We start from the raw sequence: 21,671 nt of genomic DNA, 5'->3' as shown, positions 1-21,671 counted from the left end.
TGATTTTCGCGCAGCCGGCATCATAGAGATGAGGCTTGTCAACGCCCGTCACTGTCCAAGGTGCTGAAAGAGCTAAATCTTTCAGCACCCTCGACAGTGAATGCCGAACACAACAGCGAAAAACCTGTGAAAAAAAAAAGATAAAGTTCCTACTTACCGAGAACTTCCCGGCCGTTGCCTTGGTGACGCGTCCTTGGTGACGCGCCTCTCTTGACATCGGGCCCCACCTCCCTGGATGACGCGGCAGTCCAAGTGACCGCTGCAGCCTGTGATTGGCTGCAGCCTGTGCTTGGCCTGTGATTGGCTGGAGCTGTCACTTGAACTGAAGTGTCATCCCGGGAGGCCGGACTGCAGGAAGGAGACAGGAGTAATCGGTAAGTTAGAACTTCGTTTTTTTTTACAGGTTCATGTATTTTGGGATCGCAAGTCACTGTCCATGGTGCTGAAACAGTTTAACTCTTTCAGCACCATGCACAGTGAATGTCTCCCGACGTCGCGGACCGGAATTTTTTTTGCCGGGTTCGGCCAAAACGAGTTTGGCCGAACCCGGTGAAGTTAGCTTCGGTTGTCGGGGTTCACTCCGTTTGGATGCTTGGAAACAGAAAAGCACGTGGTGCTTTTCTGTTTCCATTCATCCTTTTGACAGCTCGTGCGCTGTTCGCACGGAAGTGCTTCCGTGCGACCTGCCTGGTTTTCACGCACCCATTGACTTCAATGGGTGCGTGATGCGTGAAATACGCAGAGTTATTGAACCTGTCGCGTATTTTGCGCAGCGAACTAACGCTGCGCAAAATACACGGACTGTGTGTACTGCCCCATAGACTTCTATAGGGCATTGCGTGCCGCGCGAAAACCACGCGCCCTACACGCTGCCAAATCACGCTCGTGTGAATCCCCCCTATGGCTCAGACCCCATTTTTCAAACCTGACATGTCTCCCTTTATGTGGTAATAACTTTGGAACGCTTTAATTAATCCATGCAATTCTGAGATTGTTTTCTTATGACACATTGTACTTTATGTTAGTAGTAAAATTTGGTCGATACATTCAGTGTTTATTTGTGAAAAAAAGCAAAATTTAGGCTAGGCACACACATGGCGTATTTAGGGCAGAGACGAAGCATCAAACTGCACAGTGTATCCGCCCTGAACACTGCAGAGAATGCCATCCAAAAATCCGCACCACATTGTGGTGCATTTTTTTCAGGCGGAATTTCAGCTGTGGAAAATACTCAAACCGTTCATACCCTTTCTTCTGCGTGTGGTCCAGCCTCCTGGGATGACGTTGCAGGCCACGTGAACTCTGCAGCCTGTGATTGGCTGCAGCAGTCACATGGCCTGCAACGTAATCCTAGGAGGCCAGACTGGTGAAGAAGCAGGGAACTCTGGGTAAAAATAACTGTAATTATTATTTTTTTCATACTTGCGATTTTTGCGATGGAATTCCTGTGATTATGCCACAAATGTCGCAACACACACTACTGTAATGATGGGGGTAAGGAAACAGACAAGTGAGCCCTAATCTACCCGCCACTCAGTCCCTGCCTACTTGCAACGACCCGCCCTAGGCGACGGGGTACAACTGGGCGACGGTCCCTATGCTCAATAAGTGCACTACAGACAAACAGACAAGGGTACACAGAAGCAAGGGAAAAGGGGAAGTTGCCCACGGCAACACCGTGAGCAACAAGAGTGGTGAACGAGCCGAGTCAAACCAGGAGTGTACGAGGTACCAACGCAGAGCAGGAGAGTAGTGAACAAGCCGAGTCAAACCAGGAGTGTACGAGGTACCAAACGCAGAGCAGGAGAGTAGTCAGTAAGCCAGGGTCAATATGAAGCAGGGTCAAATAGTTCAAGAAGCTGCAGCATGGCCAAGAAACCAAACGAGAAGAATCACAGGCAAAGAGCGACAGGAAAGGCAGGTATAAATAGACAGAGGGCGGGAGCTAGCTCCGTCTGGCCAGGCTGTGATAGGCTCTCCCACTCCTAAGCCTGCCACCCTGAGTGGTGGAAGATGGAGTCAGTCTCACAGACATAGAAGCAGGTGCAGACTGATTACCTATGGGCGTAGACACAGAAGCTGTGCCTGGCAGATCCTTAACACTACTTTGTTTGTTTAACCCCTTAATGACCGGGCCTGAAAAGACCTTAATTACCAGCTCAGTTTTTCTGTTTTAGCCTCTCTGCGTTTCAGTAGCCATAACTTTTTTATTTTTTCATTGACGTGCCTGTATGAGGCCTTGTTTTATGCAAGAGAAATAGTATTTTTTTTTCCCACAGTCTGGGCGTAAAAAAAAATTTTTCATGGCGTGAATATAGGAAAAAGCGATTCTCGGAATAGTTTTTTTTGTTTCTTTTTTATCCCGTTCACGGTTCACGCTAAATAACCCATTAGATTCATTCTTCAGGTTATTACGGTCGAGTAGATACCTAATATGTGTAGGTTTTTTGTTTTTATTTAGTGTAGGGTCAATAAAATGTATTTTATGCAAAATAAAGACTCTTTTTGGGACTTTTTTTTAGTTATTTATTTGTTTTGTTACTTTTTTTTTTTAATCCCATCAAGGGATAACTTTATTTGTAACTTTTTTTTTTTTACTTGTAATGTATTAGCATACTCCTGTACGCGAATACATTACACTGTGTCACTATGACACAGGCTGCTGATCGGGCAGCACATAGTGTGCCCCAATAGCAGGCAAACGGAACAGACAGCCCTGGGGTCCTTTGTAGGTCCCCAGGGCTGACTGCAGAGGGATTCCCCGGTGTTTGTTTGCATCACCGGAATCCCGGTGATGCAATCAAAGAGGGGAATTCCCTTTGATCATGCCGCGGTCACGGACCGCGGTAATCAAAGGGTTAAACAGCTGGGGTCCGAATGTTTGCCGACCCCAGCTGTGTTCAGGGGGCTGCTCTAAGATCAGGAGCTGTAAGTTACAGCTCCTGCTTAGAGGATGAGCGCTTACACAAGCGCTCATCAGCCTGATCTACAGCGACGCCAAAAGACGTCCCTGTAGACTAAGCACCTGCACCGCCTGACGTCAAAAGACAGTGGGCGGTCGGGAAGGTGTTAAGCACCCCATTGAATTCAATAGGGAAAACCTGCAACAAGAGATTGCTGAAGCTGAAGGAACCATGTCGCATTTGCAGAGGCCCAGAGGTATCAGAGCTATGGAAACCCACCATAAGTGTTCCCATTTTGGAAAATACACCCCTCAAGGAGTTTATTTTTGGTTGTTGTGACCATTTTGACCCCACCGTTTTTTTCACAAAACTTATTTAAATTGGGCTTTGAAATAAAAATTATTATTTTTTCCCCCAATAATATGTCATTTTTGCTCAAAATTTCTTACTTTTACAAGGAATAAAATACCCCATTTCATTGCACAATTTCTCCTGAATGCGGCAATAGCCCATTTGTGGAGATAAACTGCTGTTTGGGCCCATGGCAGGGCTCAGAAGGGAAGGAGCCCTATGTGTTCTTTGGAGTCCAGATTTTGCTGGATTCGTTTTCGGGTGCCATGTCGCATTTACAGAGATCCAGAGGTACTAGACCAGTGGAAACTCCCAATAAACGACCCAATTTTGGAAACTATGCCTCTTAAGGAATTTATCAAGGGGTATAGTAAGAATTTCTTAACATTGGGCCGTGAAAATGTAAAATTATATATTTTTTCCAATAAAATGTCACTTTAGCCCCAAATTCTTTATTTTCACAAGGGGTTAAAGGAGAAAATGCGCCCCACCATTTGTTACGAAATTTCTCCCGAGTACAGAAACACCCCACATGTGGATCTAAACTGCTATTTGGGCACACGGCAGGGCTCAGAATGAAAGGAGTGCCAACTGACTTTAGGAGTACAGGTTTTGCTGGAATTGTTTTCAGGTGACACAATGTATTTGCAGAGGCCCAGAGGTACCAGAACAGTGGAAACCTACAACAAATGACATCATTTTGGAAACTACACCCCTTAAGAAATTTATCAAGGGGTATAGTGAGCCTTTTGACTCAACAAGTATTTCATTGAATTTATTAACATTGGGCTGTGAAAATGAAAAATGAATTTTTTTCCAATAAAACATTGCTTTAGCCCCAAATTTTTTATTTTCACAAGGGGTTAAAGGAGAAAATGCACTCCACGATTTGTTACGATATTTTATCCTGAGTACAGAAACACCCCACATGTGCATGTAAACTTCTGTTTGGACATAATCCCAACATTTGCAAAGCAATTTCTCCCAAGTACGACAATACCCGATATGTGGTCATAAACTGCTGTTTGGACACACCACAGGGCTCAAACGGGAAGGAGTACCAACTGACTTTTGGAGATTTTGCTGGAATAGGTTTTAGGTGCCATGTTGCATTTTATGAGCCCCAGAGGTATCAGAACAATGGAAACCAACCAGAAGTGACCCCATTTCAGAAAACTACACCAATATGGTATTCATCTGGGGGGGGGGGGAGGGAGGGAGTACTTTAATATCTTATTTTGTTCTATGAATTAATGCAAAGCTGGTATGAAAAATTAAAATTTTCTTCATAAATGCCAATGACATCCCAATATTTATTGCCCTGGGTTTTCAGCAGGCCTCTTTGGTTCTTTCTTATTGTTCCACATGCTACAGTACGGCGGCCGGCAAGGCATTTAAAAGGTGGTAAGCTAGAATAAAAATGATCAAGATAAAGTTGGTACCCTTTATTCCACAGTGGGTATATCATATCCCATACAATTTTTCCACTTATTTCAAGGGTTGGGGGACATTCGGGGGGCTCCATTTGTGAATCCTTCCCCTCATATTTGGAAGCGATGTGTATATCCAGATTCACTTTCAAACAATTTATAGATTTTTATTCCGTACCTTGCCCTCTTGTTAGGCAGATACTGTCGAAAGTGAAGTCTCCGTTTGAAGTTAACTCGCGATTTGTCAACTACAATCTGTTTTTTAGGGGTGTACACTTCCACAAACTTACTGTTAAGATGGGTGATTCATTTATATAATCTATCAAAATTGGGATCATTACTCTTGTATTATCATTGTAATGAATTAATTTCTTGATGGCTTCAAATCGCATCCTAACCATGGCTGTACGATACATTGGGGTGCAGTAAAGTACATCTGTACTCCAGTATGCCCTCTAGTTTTTAGTTTTTTTACAAGTTCCATGCGAAGTACTATGCCCCAAAATTTACGGATCTCAGTAGGGATCCGCTTCTTGACATAAAATGATGTAGGGTTCTGGGCAATGAACTGGTTAGCATGCAAGTTGATTTGCTCAACTATCAATGAAATAAAATCATTGGAAAAAAAAGGTTAAAAAATCTACTTCCCTAAAACCTGTAGTATCAATATGTAACCCAGAGTCAGCTATAAACTTGGGGAGCTGGGGCACATCGTTATTTGGGGGGAACCCAAATGAGTTCACTTGATTGATTGAGTCAATGATTCATTAAGGCCCCATGCACACAACAGTAAGAAACCTCAGTTTTTGCGGACCGCGACTGCGGTCCGCAAAAATGGACCCATTCACTTTCATTGAACGCGGACACCTTTCCGTAGCACTACGGATGGGTGTTTGTGCCATGGAAATGTTCCGGGAATTATGGAACATGTCCGTTCTTTTGAATTTTGCGGGCCGTGCTCCCATACTTTGTATGGGAGCACGGCCCGAAAATGCGGCTGTCAGTCGGCGGCTGGCCGTACCCGCAATCGCGGGCCGTGACTGTGGGCATGGTCGTGTGCATGGGGCCTAACTCTGTGGCACTGCTCCATGAGGAATATATTAGTCATAAAGAGTTAAGAAATTAAAGAGGATTCGTCACCTCTCCAGATACATCTGTTTTAGTAAATAATTGTAATCCCCATAAAAATAACAATTCTGGAGCTTGTTTTCTTGGGAAGCTACTTTGTCCCATTCCTCTGTTATTCTTTCTGGAAATGTATGATTAACCCACTAATGACCGCTCGCTGACATTTGATGGTGGGCGGTACTGGTCCTTAGTCTACAGCGATGTCTTCTGGAGTTTCTGAAGAAAAGGCATATGTGCGCTCCTGGGAGCATGGATTTTCTAAGCAGGGGCTGTAACTAACAGCTTTTGTACTTCAAGAAGCCTTTTGAGTACAACTGCAAACAGAAAAATTTTGATCACTGCGGTCCGTGACCGTGGCATGATCAAAGGGGTCTTCCCTCTTTGATCACATCATGGGAAACCCGGTGACGCGATCGCAGACTGGGGGAACCCTCTGCAGTCAGCCCTCAGGTCCTAAAAAGGACCCCAGGACTGTCTGTTGAGTTTGCCTGCTCTTAGGGCATACTATGTACTGCCCTAACAGCTGCCTGCGTAACAGGAGTATGCTAATACATCATAAGTAAAAAATAAAGTTGTAGATAAAGTTATCCCTTCATGGGATTAAAGAAAAATAATAAAAAATAAAAAAAGGTCCAAAAACGAAAGTCATTATGTTGCATAAAATATATTTTATTGCCCATACATTACATGAAAACAAAAAAAAACGACACATATTAGGTATGTACACAACCGTATTAACCCGAGGAATTATTTTAACAGGTTATTTAGCGTGAAATGTGAACGGGATAAAAAAATAAACTAGAAATAATAATAATAATAATAATTAAAAAAAACACTTTTCCTATATTCACTCCGCAAAAATAAATTATTTAACTTAAACAATAAATTTTTTCTACCTGGAAACCACGCAGAAAATAAATTAAATTTCTCCCACATATGTCCAATTTTAAAAGAAAAGTCTAATTGTGGATATAAACTGTAATGTATAAATAATGTAAATGTCTTTCATTCTTCATGTATTAAAATGTTTTCAGTGATATCCTTCCAATGCCTATTTGCACTACACAAATAATTTGCAGTCTTGCTGAGGATAACCGGATGGCATACACACACACACACACACACACACGCACACACACACACACACACACACACACACTCTGTACGATGCTGGAGAGGTGATATATAGAAGGCAATGCCAGTGTAGATAATTGTTCTATTAGATCCATTAAAAAAACATCATGTATGAACAAAATTTTATTGCGTTTGCTTCAAATATTGAAAATACAAACTAAGTTTGTCGGAATAGTGTTAAAAATATACTAACTCAATTTCCGCTCTATTATTATTATTATATTATCTCCTTTTCTCTTTATTTGGGGCACCATCCTATTTAAGCACTTAACTTAAATTCAGTGGACAATGTACTTGAATTGTCGGGCGATTCTCCAGAACCAATTCAGTCCAATGAAATAGTTCTTATGAAATTATCCCATACCCAAGAAGAAATGGATGAGATACTTAGGAAGGAACAAGAAAATCATAAAAAAGGAAGACCAAAGGCAGAAAAAACAAAGAAAAAAAATCAAACTCAGAAGAAAGGGATGCAAAAAGACAATACAAGAAAGACTGAGACAGATGAGGAAGCAGACCGCATCCAGGAAGAAAGAAGAAAGGCATATGAAGAAGAGGAATTGAGGATAGAGGCAGAAGAGAGTCGCAAGTTAGAAGAAGATGAACGGAAGAAAAAAGAGGAGGAAAGGAGGAGAAAGGAAGAAGATAGGAGAGAAGAGGAAGTTAACCGGTTAGCAATGGAACGAAAACAGAAGGAAAAAGAGGAACTGGGCTTTGAAGAAGGGGATGATGATGAGGAGGATGATGATGATGAGGAGGATGATGAAGATGAGGACTATAACCTAAGAGGTGATGTGTTCAGAGTACCAAGAAGACGTGTTCCTGGTTCTCGTCGGCCTACAGAAATCCACCATCCTCCACTGCCTCCTGGCTGCTTCATATCAGAAATTACAGTTAGCTGCTCCAATGCTAAACTGACACGTGTTCCTCCAATTTCAGACCCTGATGTAAAGAGCTTGGACCTTTTAGGTAAGCACTAACACTTATTTACTGGCAGAGGTTCTAGATGCAGTGGGAGAAAATGACATTTATGGTTGTATATTTCTGAGTAAAAAAGTTTATATTAGTCATGGACTTCTTAGTTATAGACTTAAAGAGTGCCTATGGCCATTTTTACTCTTTAGAGAGTCAACAAAGGGGGTGTACAGATCCTCTAAACAATGTTAGTGTTACTTGTGTTATTTAGTTGGAAACTTTTCTGCAGCATGGACTAGATATGTGGATAATGAATAGAAAGAGATTATATTTTGTTTTTGTGCGCATGTATGTTGGGGTCTATGATAAACCAGCCACAAAGAGATGGAGAAGTAACCTATGAATGATTCAGTGTTAATTGTCTAAAAGCATACAATCCTAAAATGCATTTAATTTAGATAAATGCAAGATCAAATGACATAGAATACACTAAAAAGAGGTTGTCCCATGAAAATAATTTATCACTTATCCACAGAATAGGTGATAAATATATGATCACTGTGGGTCCTCCAGCTGGGACTCCCAGCGATCATGAGCACGAGGGTCCCATTGGAATGGAGTTGTGGACATTCATGCATACTACCCCTCAATTCATTCACTATGGGACTGATGAAAATAGCCGAGTACAGCACTTGAAGATGTTACAGATGTTAACAAAAATCTATTGTCTTTTATTTCAGGAAACTTTATTACCTCCATTCCAAAGGAGGCATTTAATGGTATGCCTAATCTAGAAAGGATAGATCTCAGCAAGAACAAACTTATGTCTTCGGGTATAGATCCGCTTGCATTTAAGGTATGTCTAAAACTGAAATAAATAAAAAAGTGATTCCAAATTAGGTAAATTATACCTTTATACAGTTCTGTTATAGGCAGGGACAGATATACCTGCAGGCAAGGTAGTCCACTGCTACCTTAAAAAAAAACAATAGCCCTCTGTACTGTCTATTTTCAAAACGGACAGATTAGAATCAGATTAGATGCATTATATTTATCACAGAGGTTCATGCTGGATTATAAATTTGGCACATCATTAGATAGCGTACTTTACACCATTATTTTGCGTCAAAACAATGGTGCATGCCATTAATACATCTGGCACATTTTACGACTCATTTTAGCCACACACTTTTCAAAACTGTCAAGTGAGGTGTAAAATGTGTCAAACATTTTGGTACAATTTGAGCACATTTTGATTGGTAAATCTCCCCCAAATTAATAAATTGTATCATTTGTACGCAGCATTGGTAAAGTTCAATATGATGGCATTATAAAAGCAAAGGGAAATAAAGAAAGTGTAGCCAAAGTGCAAAGAAAAAAAAAATCTCCATTCCCTTCAAGATGCAACAGCAGTCTTTCATCCATAAAGGAACGCTCTTGATCTATTGCCTGTATCCATGCTATATGTAATTATGTATTAGCTGTAAAAAGTGGAGATGTCATGGATTTCCTGCAGAATGGTCATGCTAAATACATTAGCTTGCACTTTAGTTATGTAATTGTATACTGGGATCCAAGTGACGTGCTCAACCACAGATTGTTTGTCTGCTTTGCTTCAAAGTCACTGAAGAATTTGAGACGTCTGTATTTGGATGGAAATCTCCTTGTCCAGATCCCACTGGAATTACCATCAACTTTAGAGGAGCTTAAAATGAACGAAAATAAACTTGGTAGTCTTGAAGAAGACAGTCTAAAAGGTAATTGTGTGTTACCCCAGCATGATCCTAGAAAACATCACAAATTTCCTTTATCTATGTTTATGGATTAAAATAATTAAACCTATAGTGGGAAGGCGAGTCCGCTGTGGATGCCTGTTCTCTTTATCCTCTATCCGAGGTAGGGTTAGGGAGTAGTGCCTTACCGCATATCACGGCTCGGAGGCCGTCTGTCGTGATGCCCACTGTCCTGGCTGCCTTTTCAGTGTTGATTGAGATGTAGTGTCATATATTCCTGAAATCCAGGTGTAGTAACTGCCTTATTACCTCTTCCTCTGCTGGACAGAGGAAGCTGTTGCAATGTATGTCATCATCATATGTATAATATGGATTGTATTATTTGTTGTTTTCACTTCGTGTTGTCTTTTGTTACCTCCTACCGGCTCTGGTGGAGGAATGCATATACTTTCTGTAGTGCTGTTAATTTTAGGCTGATTTTGTTTTGGTGTTGTGAAAATATTAAAAAATAAAGAATGTTAAAAAAAAAATAATTAAACCTATTTAGCCTTTAAAGGGACAACTAAGGGGGACATGATTAACTTATATAAATATATGAATGGCACATACAAAAAATATGGTGAGAGCCTGTTCCATGTAAAACGCCCTCAAAAAACAAGGGGGCACTCCCTCCGTCTGGAGAAAAAAAGGTTTCATCTCCAGAGGCGACAAGCCTTCTTTACTGTGAGAACTGTAAATCTATGGAATAGTCACCGCAGGAGCCGTCACAGCAGGGACAGTAGATGGCTTTAAAAAATACTTAGATCATTTCCTAGAATGAAAAAATATCAGCTCCTATGTCAAATTGTAGAATTCTTGTTTCATCCCTTCCCTTTTTCCCATCCCTTGGTTGAACTTGATGGACATGTGTCTTTTTTCAACCGTACTAACTATGTAATAAGTGGGACTATCATAGATCATAGAGATCATTATTATCCAAAGCACAACACACTGTAAACCAGGTAGATTGTGAAAGTGCCCTTTAGTTGTGTAAGTAACATTTTTAGTCACACACATTATCGAATGTTTCTTTTCTTTAAGAGTTCTTTTGTCATTTATTTTTCTGGAAAATGCAAGTTCATAGAGACTGAGATATTTATGTAAAACAGCAGGTTGCACTGATGGGGCAGATTTATATTTATATGAATGTATTTATTCCAGCTTTCTGGCCTAAATACATTGAAGCATAGTATATGTAACAAAATATAATTTTTTAGGCAATAACAGAGAATGTGGTAAAAATATAGATTTAATTATATGTGGGAAGAAGAGGTGGGTTTTCATTTACATGAAATGGAGTGTGGTACATTAATGCAGTAATAACCATGATTCCTAAATTTTAGATCTAAAGAACTTGGTAACTTTGGAACTGGAAGGAAATCAACTTACTGAAGCCAATGTCAGTCCCATGGCTTTCAAGCCTCTGCAGCATGTGAGTTATTTGCGTCTGGGCAGAAACAAATTCAGGACCATACCACAAGGACTCCCAGTATCTATTGAGGTGAGCAACCCACCATTGATGGTCTGAACCACTGTCATAAAGATTGTACCTTTGGAGATCCTTTTTCTGAATTAATATCTTTAAATGTTTTGTCCAAGCCAACCCAACTATGAAGAAAGCTACCCCAACAATTGTCCCTGTGGGTACTGTTCCTAAAATCTCTGGACATCAGCTGATATTTCAGGGGGAAATATTACAAATTGCCCACTTAAATAAATGGGGGACCATGTAATATATACGGCCAGGCTGAGGGGGCGCCAAGAGAAGGACGCCCTCTATGATGTCCATATGCCCTAACTTAGGGCATACGGATTGGACATGTTGCTGTGAGACAACTCCTTTACTGCTCTAAAGACAGCTATAGATATTTGTTAGATGAATGTCCTGTCTAGTTTACATACTTTGGGCCTTTTTCTGCTATTTTTTTTTGTTATCTATAAATTTGTTGCCTCCAGTCAACATATTTTATAAAAACCATTAATGCGGTAGTCGGTGTGGCATTTTGTGTGTATAGGTTGCCACAGCAGCCTACTAATGCTGCGGGACCCTGTACTGGGGAGTGGATCCGTCTCCGGCCTCAACTATCTCCAGAGAGTTGGGACCTAGCTCTTTCAAAGGGGATGAATAGGATATACTGGAAAATATGGAGGCTCTTTGTGGTGCTGATCGGCACTTTTGGGAGTGTGTGTTGGTCTCGACACATTGCCTTGATTATTGGCAATGCTAAGGGGAACAGGCTAGATACAGAAGCCTATATGAGTCATAATATAGCTCTTCCATATTCAGCCAAATTTTTAAATTGTGACTTTCCCAGAAAACTAGCGTAGACAGCTTAATATATTCTGCCTTATAGTGTATGGCCACTGAATATTAAAACACCCGTTTAGGTAGACTAGTAGATAAGTTGGTTTTTAAAATGAAAGAAAAGCCTGGCCAAAGTTTTTTATTTATTTTTTTATAACATGGCTCCATAGTGCCGGGAATTGCTTTTGCTCATGGAGAGGCTGTTGGACAGGTTGTTTACAAACCACCTTTATCTACTAATGTGGACTAAAAGAGTGGGGGAATATTCACTGGCCACACTTCTGACTGAAGGGTTTATGCATTAAGACACTGCATGTGGAATACTATATTTAAATAAATATTTTATATTCAGAGTTAGGGTATGTGCACACACAAAATAAAAACAGTCTGAAAATACGGAACTGTTTTCAAGGGAAAACACCTCCTGATTTTCAGAAGTTTTTTAATCAAAGTTGCGTTTTTCACAGCGTTTTTAACGGCCGTTTTTGGAGCTGTTTTTCTATAGTCTATGAAAAACGGCTCCAAAAACGGCTGAAGAAGTGACATGCACTTCTTTTTCGTGGCCGTTTTGAAAAACGGCCGCGTACAAAACGCCCCATTGGATCTTTCAGCCGTTTTTCGGGACGTTTACGGCCCGAAAAACGGCTGAAAACACTCCGTGTGAACAAACCCTTAAAGACGACCTGTTACTAGGTCATATAATTTGAGCTGGTTAACTGACCTGAATAGCGCTGTCTGCCTGATTCCAGCACTGATTTCTTTTTTCCTAGACCCCCCCCCCCCCAATCCAGAGCTATGGCCCTATATGCTAATTTGCTGTAGTTAGCAAACAGGGTGGAGCGAGCTTCCCGGCCTTTGATGCTGACTAATCAGCTCAAGGCCGTTTGAGAGTAGTTTACGCCCTGTTGGCTAACTACAGTAAATTAGCATATTGGGAGCCAATACCACAGTAGGCCACAGCTCTGGAATGGGGATGGGGGATCCTTAAAACTCACCCTATAAACACTGTAGGATAAGCAGAGAAGCGACCCTGTATTGTGACCTACTTATGTCGCACTCTAAGATGATTTCTATTCTTTATGTCCCAATGTATTTTTCCATGTAATACTAGGTTTTCAGGTAATAGTGTAAAAAAACAAAAGTAACAACATACCAGTATCTACTAATTATGTCTGTCCGATTTTGCATTTTATGGTGTAAAAAACCTTCCCTGTGAAGAGCCACGTGATTATTACTTGGCGTGATGGCACCAGCCATTATGTGCCCCTAGTTATGAGCATACTTACTTAGTCAGTGACACGAATGGGATTCCCCATTATATCCAATAAATCTGGTCAAAATAGCACTATTAGAGACACTCTGCTGAGATACACACAGTAATCACACTACGGCCACGTATCATGACATCTAGAACCATCCACCGTTCAGCCATAACATTAAAACCATTGACAGGTGGAAACTCTGCAGCAAATTGGATTCTGTTGGGAATTCTGTTTGAAAGTCTGCACAAAATCGGGTTTGTTTTGGTGCAGATTTTCAGCAGGATTTGCTGCTACGGACACCAGAAAAGAGGATAAAAAAAAAACTATGACTATACTTACCTCCCCTGGTCTCCTGTAGTTACTCGTCCCTGCTCCCCGAGCTGGTGTCTGTTCTGTCGGCCTCCTGGGATGACATTTTGTGCTATGTGACCTATGCTGCATATGATTGTCAGCAGTCACATGGGGTGAAACGTTATCCCAGGAGGCCGGCAGCACAAGGTACAGCCAGAGAGCAGTGAGACATCGCAACGATAGACCAGAATAGAGTAGTTTTTGTTTTTTTTCATTTTAAAGTGGAAATATGTTTTTTTTTTCTCCTTTCCTACATGTTATTTTTGCTGAAAATTCTCAGCTTTTCCGCAGCAAAAATCATACTGTAATACGGTGCAGATTTTCTGCCCTGCAAATCCAAATAGAAAATCTGCAGCAATTACGCTACTTACGCTACAGAGCAAGTGCCTGCGACTTAAAATCTGTGTTTGTGCAGCATGTGTGTTCAGATCTGCCTCTTGTGAACATACCCTCAGTGTATTCTTATGTGCAAATTTCACAAATACCACATGCCTCTATGTATGAACTTAAAACATATTTATGGCTGGTTTATTGCACAGTAGTGTGACTGAGCTTCTCTTATATTCATGATTACAAAACTATTTGTTAAATTATTACTATATATATATATATTTTTTTTTATATTCTAGGAACTTTACCTTGAAAGCAATGAAATAGAGGAGATTTCGGAAACATCCTTTAATCATACTGTCAATCTCAATATGGTTGTTCTACGCTATAATCAACTAGAAGAGACAAGAATACCTCCTTTAACATGGATATTTCATAGGTAAGTTAAGTGATAGAAAAGCAGGGGTGAGTTTCTAGCTGACAATAAGAATTGTTATAGTACAAATTTAGCATCTCCACATCAGAATGTGAAATTAAAAATGTTTTGCTAAAGAGAGAAAAAAAAAGTATTGCTTGTACTTGTGAATTGCAACTAGTAAACGCCACCCTACAGCAATAAAGGAGAATCATGTATAGACGAGCTTCAGGCCTAGCTTTCTTTATATGCATTCCGTGGGGATGCTTCATATACCTGGAAATAACAAACGGGGTTCACTATCCATGAGAACTTTGCCTTAAAGTAGCGGATTGGTCGGCGTCCGACTCATTAGCGGATTGGTCGGGGTCCGACTCCCAGTATGCCGATCAGCTGTTTTGAAGAGGCCGCGTGCTGCTAACCCTTCCTTCCTGTCACTGTTCGTATTGTGAATCATCTACGCACTTGTAGCGGCCGTTCACATTACTACAGCTTTCTAAACTGCCGCTACAAGCGTGTCGGCGATTTACAGTACGAGCAGATAAGGAATGAAGGAAAAGCAGCGCTCTTATGAGCGCCACGGCCCCTTCAAAACAGCTGATTGGCAGAGGTCCTGGAAGTCGGACCCCGATAAATCAGATATTGATGGCATATCCTGAGGAAAAGCCATCAATTTTAAGGGACTGGACGACCCCTTTAAGGGTTAACAAGAAAGCCGATGAGAAATTGAATTCCCGGGAACTTCCCTGTTTTACTGTAGATCGCTCTTGTTTATAGCGGAAGCAATTCCATCAACATATTAGGGAATTTCATATTCTAATTCTATAATAGTTTACAGTATATGTAGAACAAATACAATTTTATTACAAAAATGTACATTTCAAAACCGTATTTATAATTATATAATAATAATTTGTAACCAAAACATTCTGCTCATTATATAATTATCTTCTATTTCTTCCCTAAAGGAACCTGGAATCAATAGATCTATCCTATAATAAGTTTTACCAAGTACCATCCTATTTGCCAAAGTCTTTACTGCACCTTGTGCTTGTAGGCAACCAGATTGAAAGGATTCCAGGTTACGTTTTTGCACATTTAAATCCAGGGCTGGAATATCTCTACCTCTCGTTCAACAAACTTGACAATGATGGAATAGACCCAATTTCATTTCATGGGGCTTATCACTCATTAAGAGAAATATTTCTGGATTATAATGAGCTAACAAGCGTACCAGTTGGAATGGAAGATATGAAAGACCTGCATGTACTGAGACTTAACAACAACAGAATTAAGTAAGTAAAAAGCAATATATCATCTACGATGACAGCAGATTATATAATATAGACTATAAACATACATGAACACTGAAATATCCACATAATCTAGCTAGTGACTATCTGGTAAAAAACAAGCTTGGCAAATGGACATACTGAATTATTCAACACGCCAGTACCTAGAGAACATATTGAAGCTTTGTTCACATCTGCGTCGGGATTCCGTTCATGGGTTCCGTCGGAGCTTTCCATCAGGGGAACCCATGAATGGAATCCAAACTGAAACCGTAGATTTCCGTTTGCATCACCATTGATTTTATTTGTGACTGATCCAGTGCAAATGGTTTCCCTTTGCCACCGTTGTGCAAGGGTTCCATAGTTTTGACGGAACCAATACCATAGTCGAATACGCTATTCATTTAGTAAAAAAGACGGAACCCTTACACAACGATGACAAACGGAAACAAAAAATTTGCACCGGATCCGTCACCATTGAAATCAATGGTGATGGAAACGGAAACCTAGGGTTCAGTTTGGATTCCATTCATGGGTTCCACCGACGGAAAGCTCTGACGGAACCCATAAACGGAGTCCTGGCGCAGATGTGAACGAAGCCTTACCAAGTAACTGTAGACACATTCCTATATAATGACAATATTCAAAGAACACAACTAGATAATTATTATTATTATTGTTATTATAAGGTCTTACTAATCCACATTTTACTTGATAAAATGAATGGAAATATAGCCAACTACAATAATCCCATAGTCTGATAATCAATCTAAGCAGAGATCATACTCTGCAGCGGACTAGACTGAACTAAAACGCTACAATAAGGTCTTGTTCCCACAGTGCAGATTTGCAGCAGATTTTGCATGTATTTTTTATGCCAATCCCAGGAACAGAACAGAACCTAAATAGAAGAAATATATAAAGGAGGGCCTTACAGGTCTACTCTTCTGGGTCCAATTCTAGTTTTAGCTTACAAAATACATGCAAAATCTGCACGGTGGAAACAAGTGCATACTCCCACAGGCCAGATATGCTGCAGATTTTCTGCAACAGAAAATCTACAGCAGAAACTTAAAAAAACGCAGGTAAATCACTCACAGAAATCCGCAGCTAATAGTGCGTTGTTGCTGCAGAATTCACAGCGGTTTTACCTGCGGATTAGTGTCAAGGATTGATTATAGCAAACTTTATGTGCGTGTGGATTTCCAGCGTTTTTTTTAATGCGTTTCCGCAGTGTAACCGATGTACAAACCGCAACAAAACTCAACTTGGGTATTTTAGTGCGGAATTTATGCTCCCCATTCAAGTCTGTGGCCCAAACACGCAGCATTTCCATTGAGAATATGCAGCATAAATTGACATTCTGCGTATTTGAACGCACAAATGCGTTTTTCCCCCCAAGGATTGTGGCTGAGATTTGCAAAAATCTCATCCACTTTGCTGCTACTCTAAATGCTGTAGAATTTCTACACTGAATTCCATTGCGTAAATTCAGCAGTATTTAGAATCCACAGCAAAGCCACATGCATGGACCCTGTATGGCGGCACACAGAGTCCCTACGATCTTACGGACCTGTAGGTTGCTTTATGTACCGCTGTGTGTTGCCTCTATTAGGCAAGAAACGATTCTAAGGGAGAATACATCCATAATACAGCAGATGTTCGAACTGGACATTGTGTGCCTTTGTATAAAAATCAGGTGCAGACAGAGGTACAGTATAGCCTCTTAGCAGTCTATGAATGCCGTATTACAAATCTGTGCTGTAGGCATTTAGAATATGGCGCTCACTGCTAATCGGCGCATACTGTATCTCCACACCGCCCCCCCCATATTATACGGAGACACATGGTGGCATGTTTGAACACATGTGCATGGGCCCGAAGGCTGAGGCGACAAACAAGGAGAAATTTATCAATGCAATTATGGCAAATTTCTGGTGTAATTATGAATTATATTGAAGAAAAAAAAACAGAATTTCTGCACTCAAAAGCAATATTTATTAAGTCCTCCACCATTTATTTTTTTGCAACATTAACAACATTTTTGTCTGGTCTGAAAAAAGGAGCATAGGGAGAATGGCTTTCAACTGGTGCTCTACGCAACTGATCCATCAACATTTTTCCACCACTTTTCTGAAAAGATGCTGTTCAATGGCTGTACTGTATTCCTCAGCAAGTGTGCACCGTGTTGGGGAATATGGAGCACGTTACGCCAAAATTACACACCGATGTACCGCAATGCAGCTTCTGTAGTGTGATCATTGCAATTGCTGTAGTCTATAGGAGTACATGGTATCCCACTATTTGGACGTCAGTATTTAGGAACATACTGCTGGGACCAGATGTAGGGCGGAGCCGCAACAGAGGAGGATAGCTCCGTGTACAAGCGGGATTCAGCGGAACAAAGCAGGCACGTATCTGCCTAAAACATCCCCTACTCAACCCCTCCTGTCGGCTGATAGCCCAGGAGTGTCCGCGGACATGACCAGGACGAGGCGAAAGCTGGGAAGCCCAGACAAACTTACCTCCTTCTTCTCCAGCCAAGATGGCGCCGGACATCGTGGTGCAACAATGCACACAATGGTGGATCATCATAGAGCATTTTGGGCGGGGAGCCCATGGCCGCCCAAAGTACAATGTAGTTTTGTCGCGATTTTGCCGCGAATCGTGGCAAAAACCGCAATGAAACGGCATTGTATATGTCCTGCAAAAGGACCTTTAGACATAAGGTCACATGACCTCATCTCTGAAGTTCTTACTACTGGTTAGAGACCTGCTGGTCACATGACCACAGGTCCATGAGCAGCAGTAAGACTCACTAGAGAAGACTGAGGTGAGCTGCTATGTAAGTATAAGGGTATGTTCACACGGCCTATTTTCGGCCGTTTTTTCGGGCCGTAAACGCCCGAAAAACGGTTGAAAAATTGGAAGCAGAACGCCTCCAAACATCTGCCCATTCATTTCAATGGGAAAAACGGCATTCTGTTCCGTCGTTCAGTGTTATGAAAAACGGCCGCGTAAAAAAACGGCCGCGAAAAAGAAGTGCATGTCACTTCTTGGGATGTTTTTGGAGCTGTTTTTCATAGACTATTGAAAACTACTCCAAAAACGGCCGTAAATAACACTGCGAAAATCGCGAGTGGCTTAAAAAACTTCTGAAAATCAGGAGCTGTTTTCCCTTGAAAACAGCTCTGTATTTTCAGACGTTTTTGAGTTTTAATTTGTTTAAGGGGTCTGTATTTAGGGGGTCTGGTGTGGGGACTGTATTTAGGGGGTCTGGTGTAGGGACTGTATTTAGGGGGTCTGGTTTGGGGACTGTATTTAGGGGTCTGGTCTGTATTTAGGAAGTTTGGTATCTGTATTCGTTTAAGGGGTCTGGAGTCTGTATTTAGGGGGTCTGAGGTCTGTATCAGTTTAAGGGGTTTAGGGTCTGTATTTTTAGGGGGTCTGTGTTAGTTTAAGGGGTCTGTATTTAGGGGGTCTGTATTAGTTTGATGTCTGGGGTCTGTATTAGTTTATGGGGTCTGTATTTAGGGTGCCTGCTCTAGGGTCTGAATTAGTTTAGGGGTCTTTATTTAGGGGTCTCGTCTGCGGTCTGTATTAGATTAGGGGGTCTGGTCTCTGTATTACTTAAGGGATTCAGGTCTGGTGTCATTATTAGGGTAGGGTGTCATGTCTGGGGTCGGTATTTAGGGGATCTGTATTAGTTTGAGTTCTGTATTTAGGGGGTCTGTATTCGTTTATGGGGTCTGTATTTAGGGGTCTGGTCTGGGGTCTGTATTAGATTAGGGGGTCTGGTCTGGGGTCTGTATTACTTAAGGGAGTCTGGTCTGGGGTCATTATTAGTGTTGGTAGTCAGGTCTGGGGTATGTATTTAGGGGTCTGGAGTCTGCATTAGTTTATGGGGTCTATATTTAGGGGGCCTGGTCTAGGGTCTATATTAGTTTAGGGGTCTTTATTTAGGGCTCAGTATTAGTTAAGGGGTTCTGGTCTGCAGTCTGTATTAAGGGAATCAGGTTTGGGGCCATTGATAGTGTAGAGGGTCGGTTTTGGGGGTCTGCATTTAGGGGTCCTGTCTGAGGTCTATATTTATTTAGGGTGCTTGTTCTGGGGTCTGTATTTGTTTAGGGGGGGTCTGGTCTGGGGACTGCAATAGTTTAGAATATCTGGGTCTGTATGTGTTCTATGATCTAGTCCAAATTTATTAGTCTGAGTAAAAGGGGTTGTCCGGGCACATCGATAGGTCATCAGTATAAAAAAAGTCTGTGCCCGGACAACCCCTTTAATGTATGGTTCTGGGCCTTGGTATCTAAATGTGTGTGTTTCTATAGAGGCTGGAAATTGCTGCAGAAGTGATGGGCAAAGATTTCTCATCAGGAGAAGTCGCTAGAATGGTCTGCGTCAGATGGAGAAGAAAAGAAAATGACTCCCATCAGAAAAGACATCACCTGTGAGTCACTGGATCTATAGGGGATCTGTCCCCTCTCCTGATATGTCTGTTGTAGGTAATCTTTGTGTACCTAGGACTAATAGACAAATGTGTGTTATCATTCCCATTGTCAAGAGAAAGTGTGATACTGTCAGCATGGTTGGAGACTGTCAGTATGTAGGGACACAGCCCTTTGACAAGGGGAATCGTAACACCCATTTGTCAATGCTCGCACAAAAAGGTGGTGTTCACTATAGACACGGCAGAGCGGCGGTGGGGAAGGGGGGCCCAAGTTTGGGGGACAGCCCAGGGGCTATGGTCTACTTAATCCGCCACTGAATGCACACGCTGCAAGTAACAAGTCTTTAGTCTTCTCCACATTCTAGCGCTGTTAGCAACGCTGAAAGCTCAGTTTCTCAACAGAATAAACAAGGTGAGACCTGCAAGCACTCTCCTCTGCCTCACTTTAATCATTATAACAAGTCTATGGGAGAATTTACTACTACTCACTCACCAAGGAATGAAACATATTTGCACAGTAATCTTGATGCAGAGCACCCCATCACTATCTCTGATATGAGAACCCTGCTGACTGAGCTAAAATACACTATTCACACTGATATTCATAATGCTGTGGCATCTCTCCATACAGACTTAATTGCTATTGGAGAAATAACTGCACATCTAGAAGACAAGATGGAGGAATTCACTGCAGCTCATAACAGCATTGGTGGATGCTCATAATGCTGCAGAAAATGATTTATCTAACAATAAATTGAAATTGGCTGATCTGGAAGACCGTTCCAGACAAAACAACATTCACTTTCGGAATATTCCTGAGAATATCACAAACGTCAAATTAAAAGAGTATCTTGCTGATTTATTTGCAGCGCTGATTCCTAATGCCTCAGAAAGAGACCTGATTATGGACAGGGCCCACAGGGTCCCCAAGCACTTATCTCCCTCAGTACCCAGCGATGTCTTGGCATGGCTGCACTTTTTTCAATTCAAAGACGTACTACCTAAAGCCGCGGTTACCAATAAAAATCTTCCTGATAGATTTCAGAACATTCCACTATATGCAGATTTATCAATGGCCATATTAGCTAGAAGAAGAGAATTCGCTAAGACCACCCAAGTTTTGAGACAACATAATATACCGTACAAGGGGTTTTCCTGTTAAACTGATAATTAGGAACAATGGCACGACTCATTCTGTCTCCTCACCCAAAGAAGGAGCTAATCTACTTTCTAAATGGTCTCTAGACTCATCACTAGACGGCGATAATTTTTCACCAAAGAAAAAGATACTAGCTACTATCCGGCAAGAATGGTTGACTGAGAAACGCCATAGATCTCCCTCTCCTCCTGTTACTTGAATTGGAGTTCATTATATTGCATGGCTGAGTAGTCACACTATGTTCTCTCTCATCTTTTTTCATAAGTATATGTACCTCTTAATTTTGATTTACTCATGTATTCTGCTGGTGCACTTTTCCAATATTTTTTTATTACGTATTTCTCAACCCTCGATGTCAAGTAATTATCCTAGGATATCCAGACAGGTTCACGAAGAACTAAGACTTTTCTTACCCAAATTTTTTTCCCATTTGGGTTGTGTTTTACCGGTTTACTCAGTTTTTTTAGTTATAGT

At 41.2% G+C, this 21,671-nt stretch overlaps 2 protein-coding genes across 3 annotated transcripts in view; one reads left to right on the top strand and one right to left on the bottom strand.

Annotated features, from left to right (window-relative positions):
* Positions 1–21,671, bottom strand: part of CENPP (centromere protein P) — a 392,723-nt gene that overhangs the window by 83,210 nt on the left and 287,842 nt on the right. The gene's annotated exons all lie outside the window — the stretch shown is intronic.
* ECM2 (extracellular matrix protein 2) overlaps positions 1–21,671 on the top strand; it is a 57,750-nt gene that overhangs the window by 23,344 nt on the left and 12,735 nt on the right. The window contains exons 4-9 of the mRNA XM_075832323.1: positions 7,211–7,915; positions 8,602–8,717; positions 9,483–9,618; positions 10,977–11,134; positions 14,181–14,320; positions 15,265–15,591. Of these exons, the coding sequence (XP_075688438.1) occupies positions 7,211–7,915; positions 8,602–8,717; positions 9,483–9,618; positions 10,977–11,134; positions 14,181–14,320; positions 15,265–15,591 (1,582 nt within the window). The remainder of the gene's footprint in view (positions 1–7,210; positions 7,916–8,601; positions 8,718–9,482; positions 9,619–10,976; positions 11,135–14,180; positions 14,321–15,264; positions 15,592–21,671) is intronic.

Source organism: Rhinoderma darwinii, chromosome 7 (genome assembly GCF_050947455.1).
Source record: "Rhinoderma darwinii isolate aRhiDar2 chromosome 7, aRhiDar2.hap1, whole genome shotgun sequence".
Taxonomy (NCBI): Eukaryota; Metazoa; Chordata; class Amphibia; order Anura; family Rhinodermatidae; genus Rhinoderma; species Rhinoderma darwinii.
Note: the sequence above shows the minus strand (reverse complement) of the source record. Positions and strands in the feature narration are given on the sequence as shown.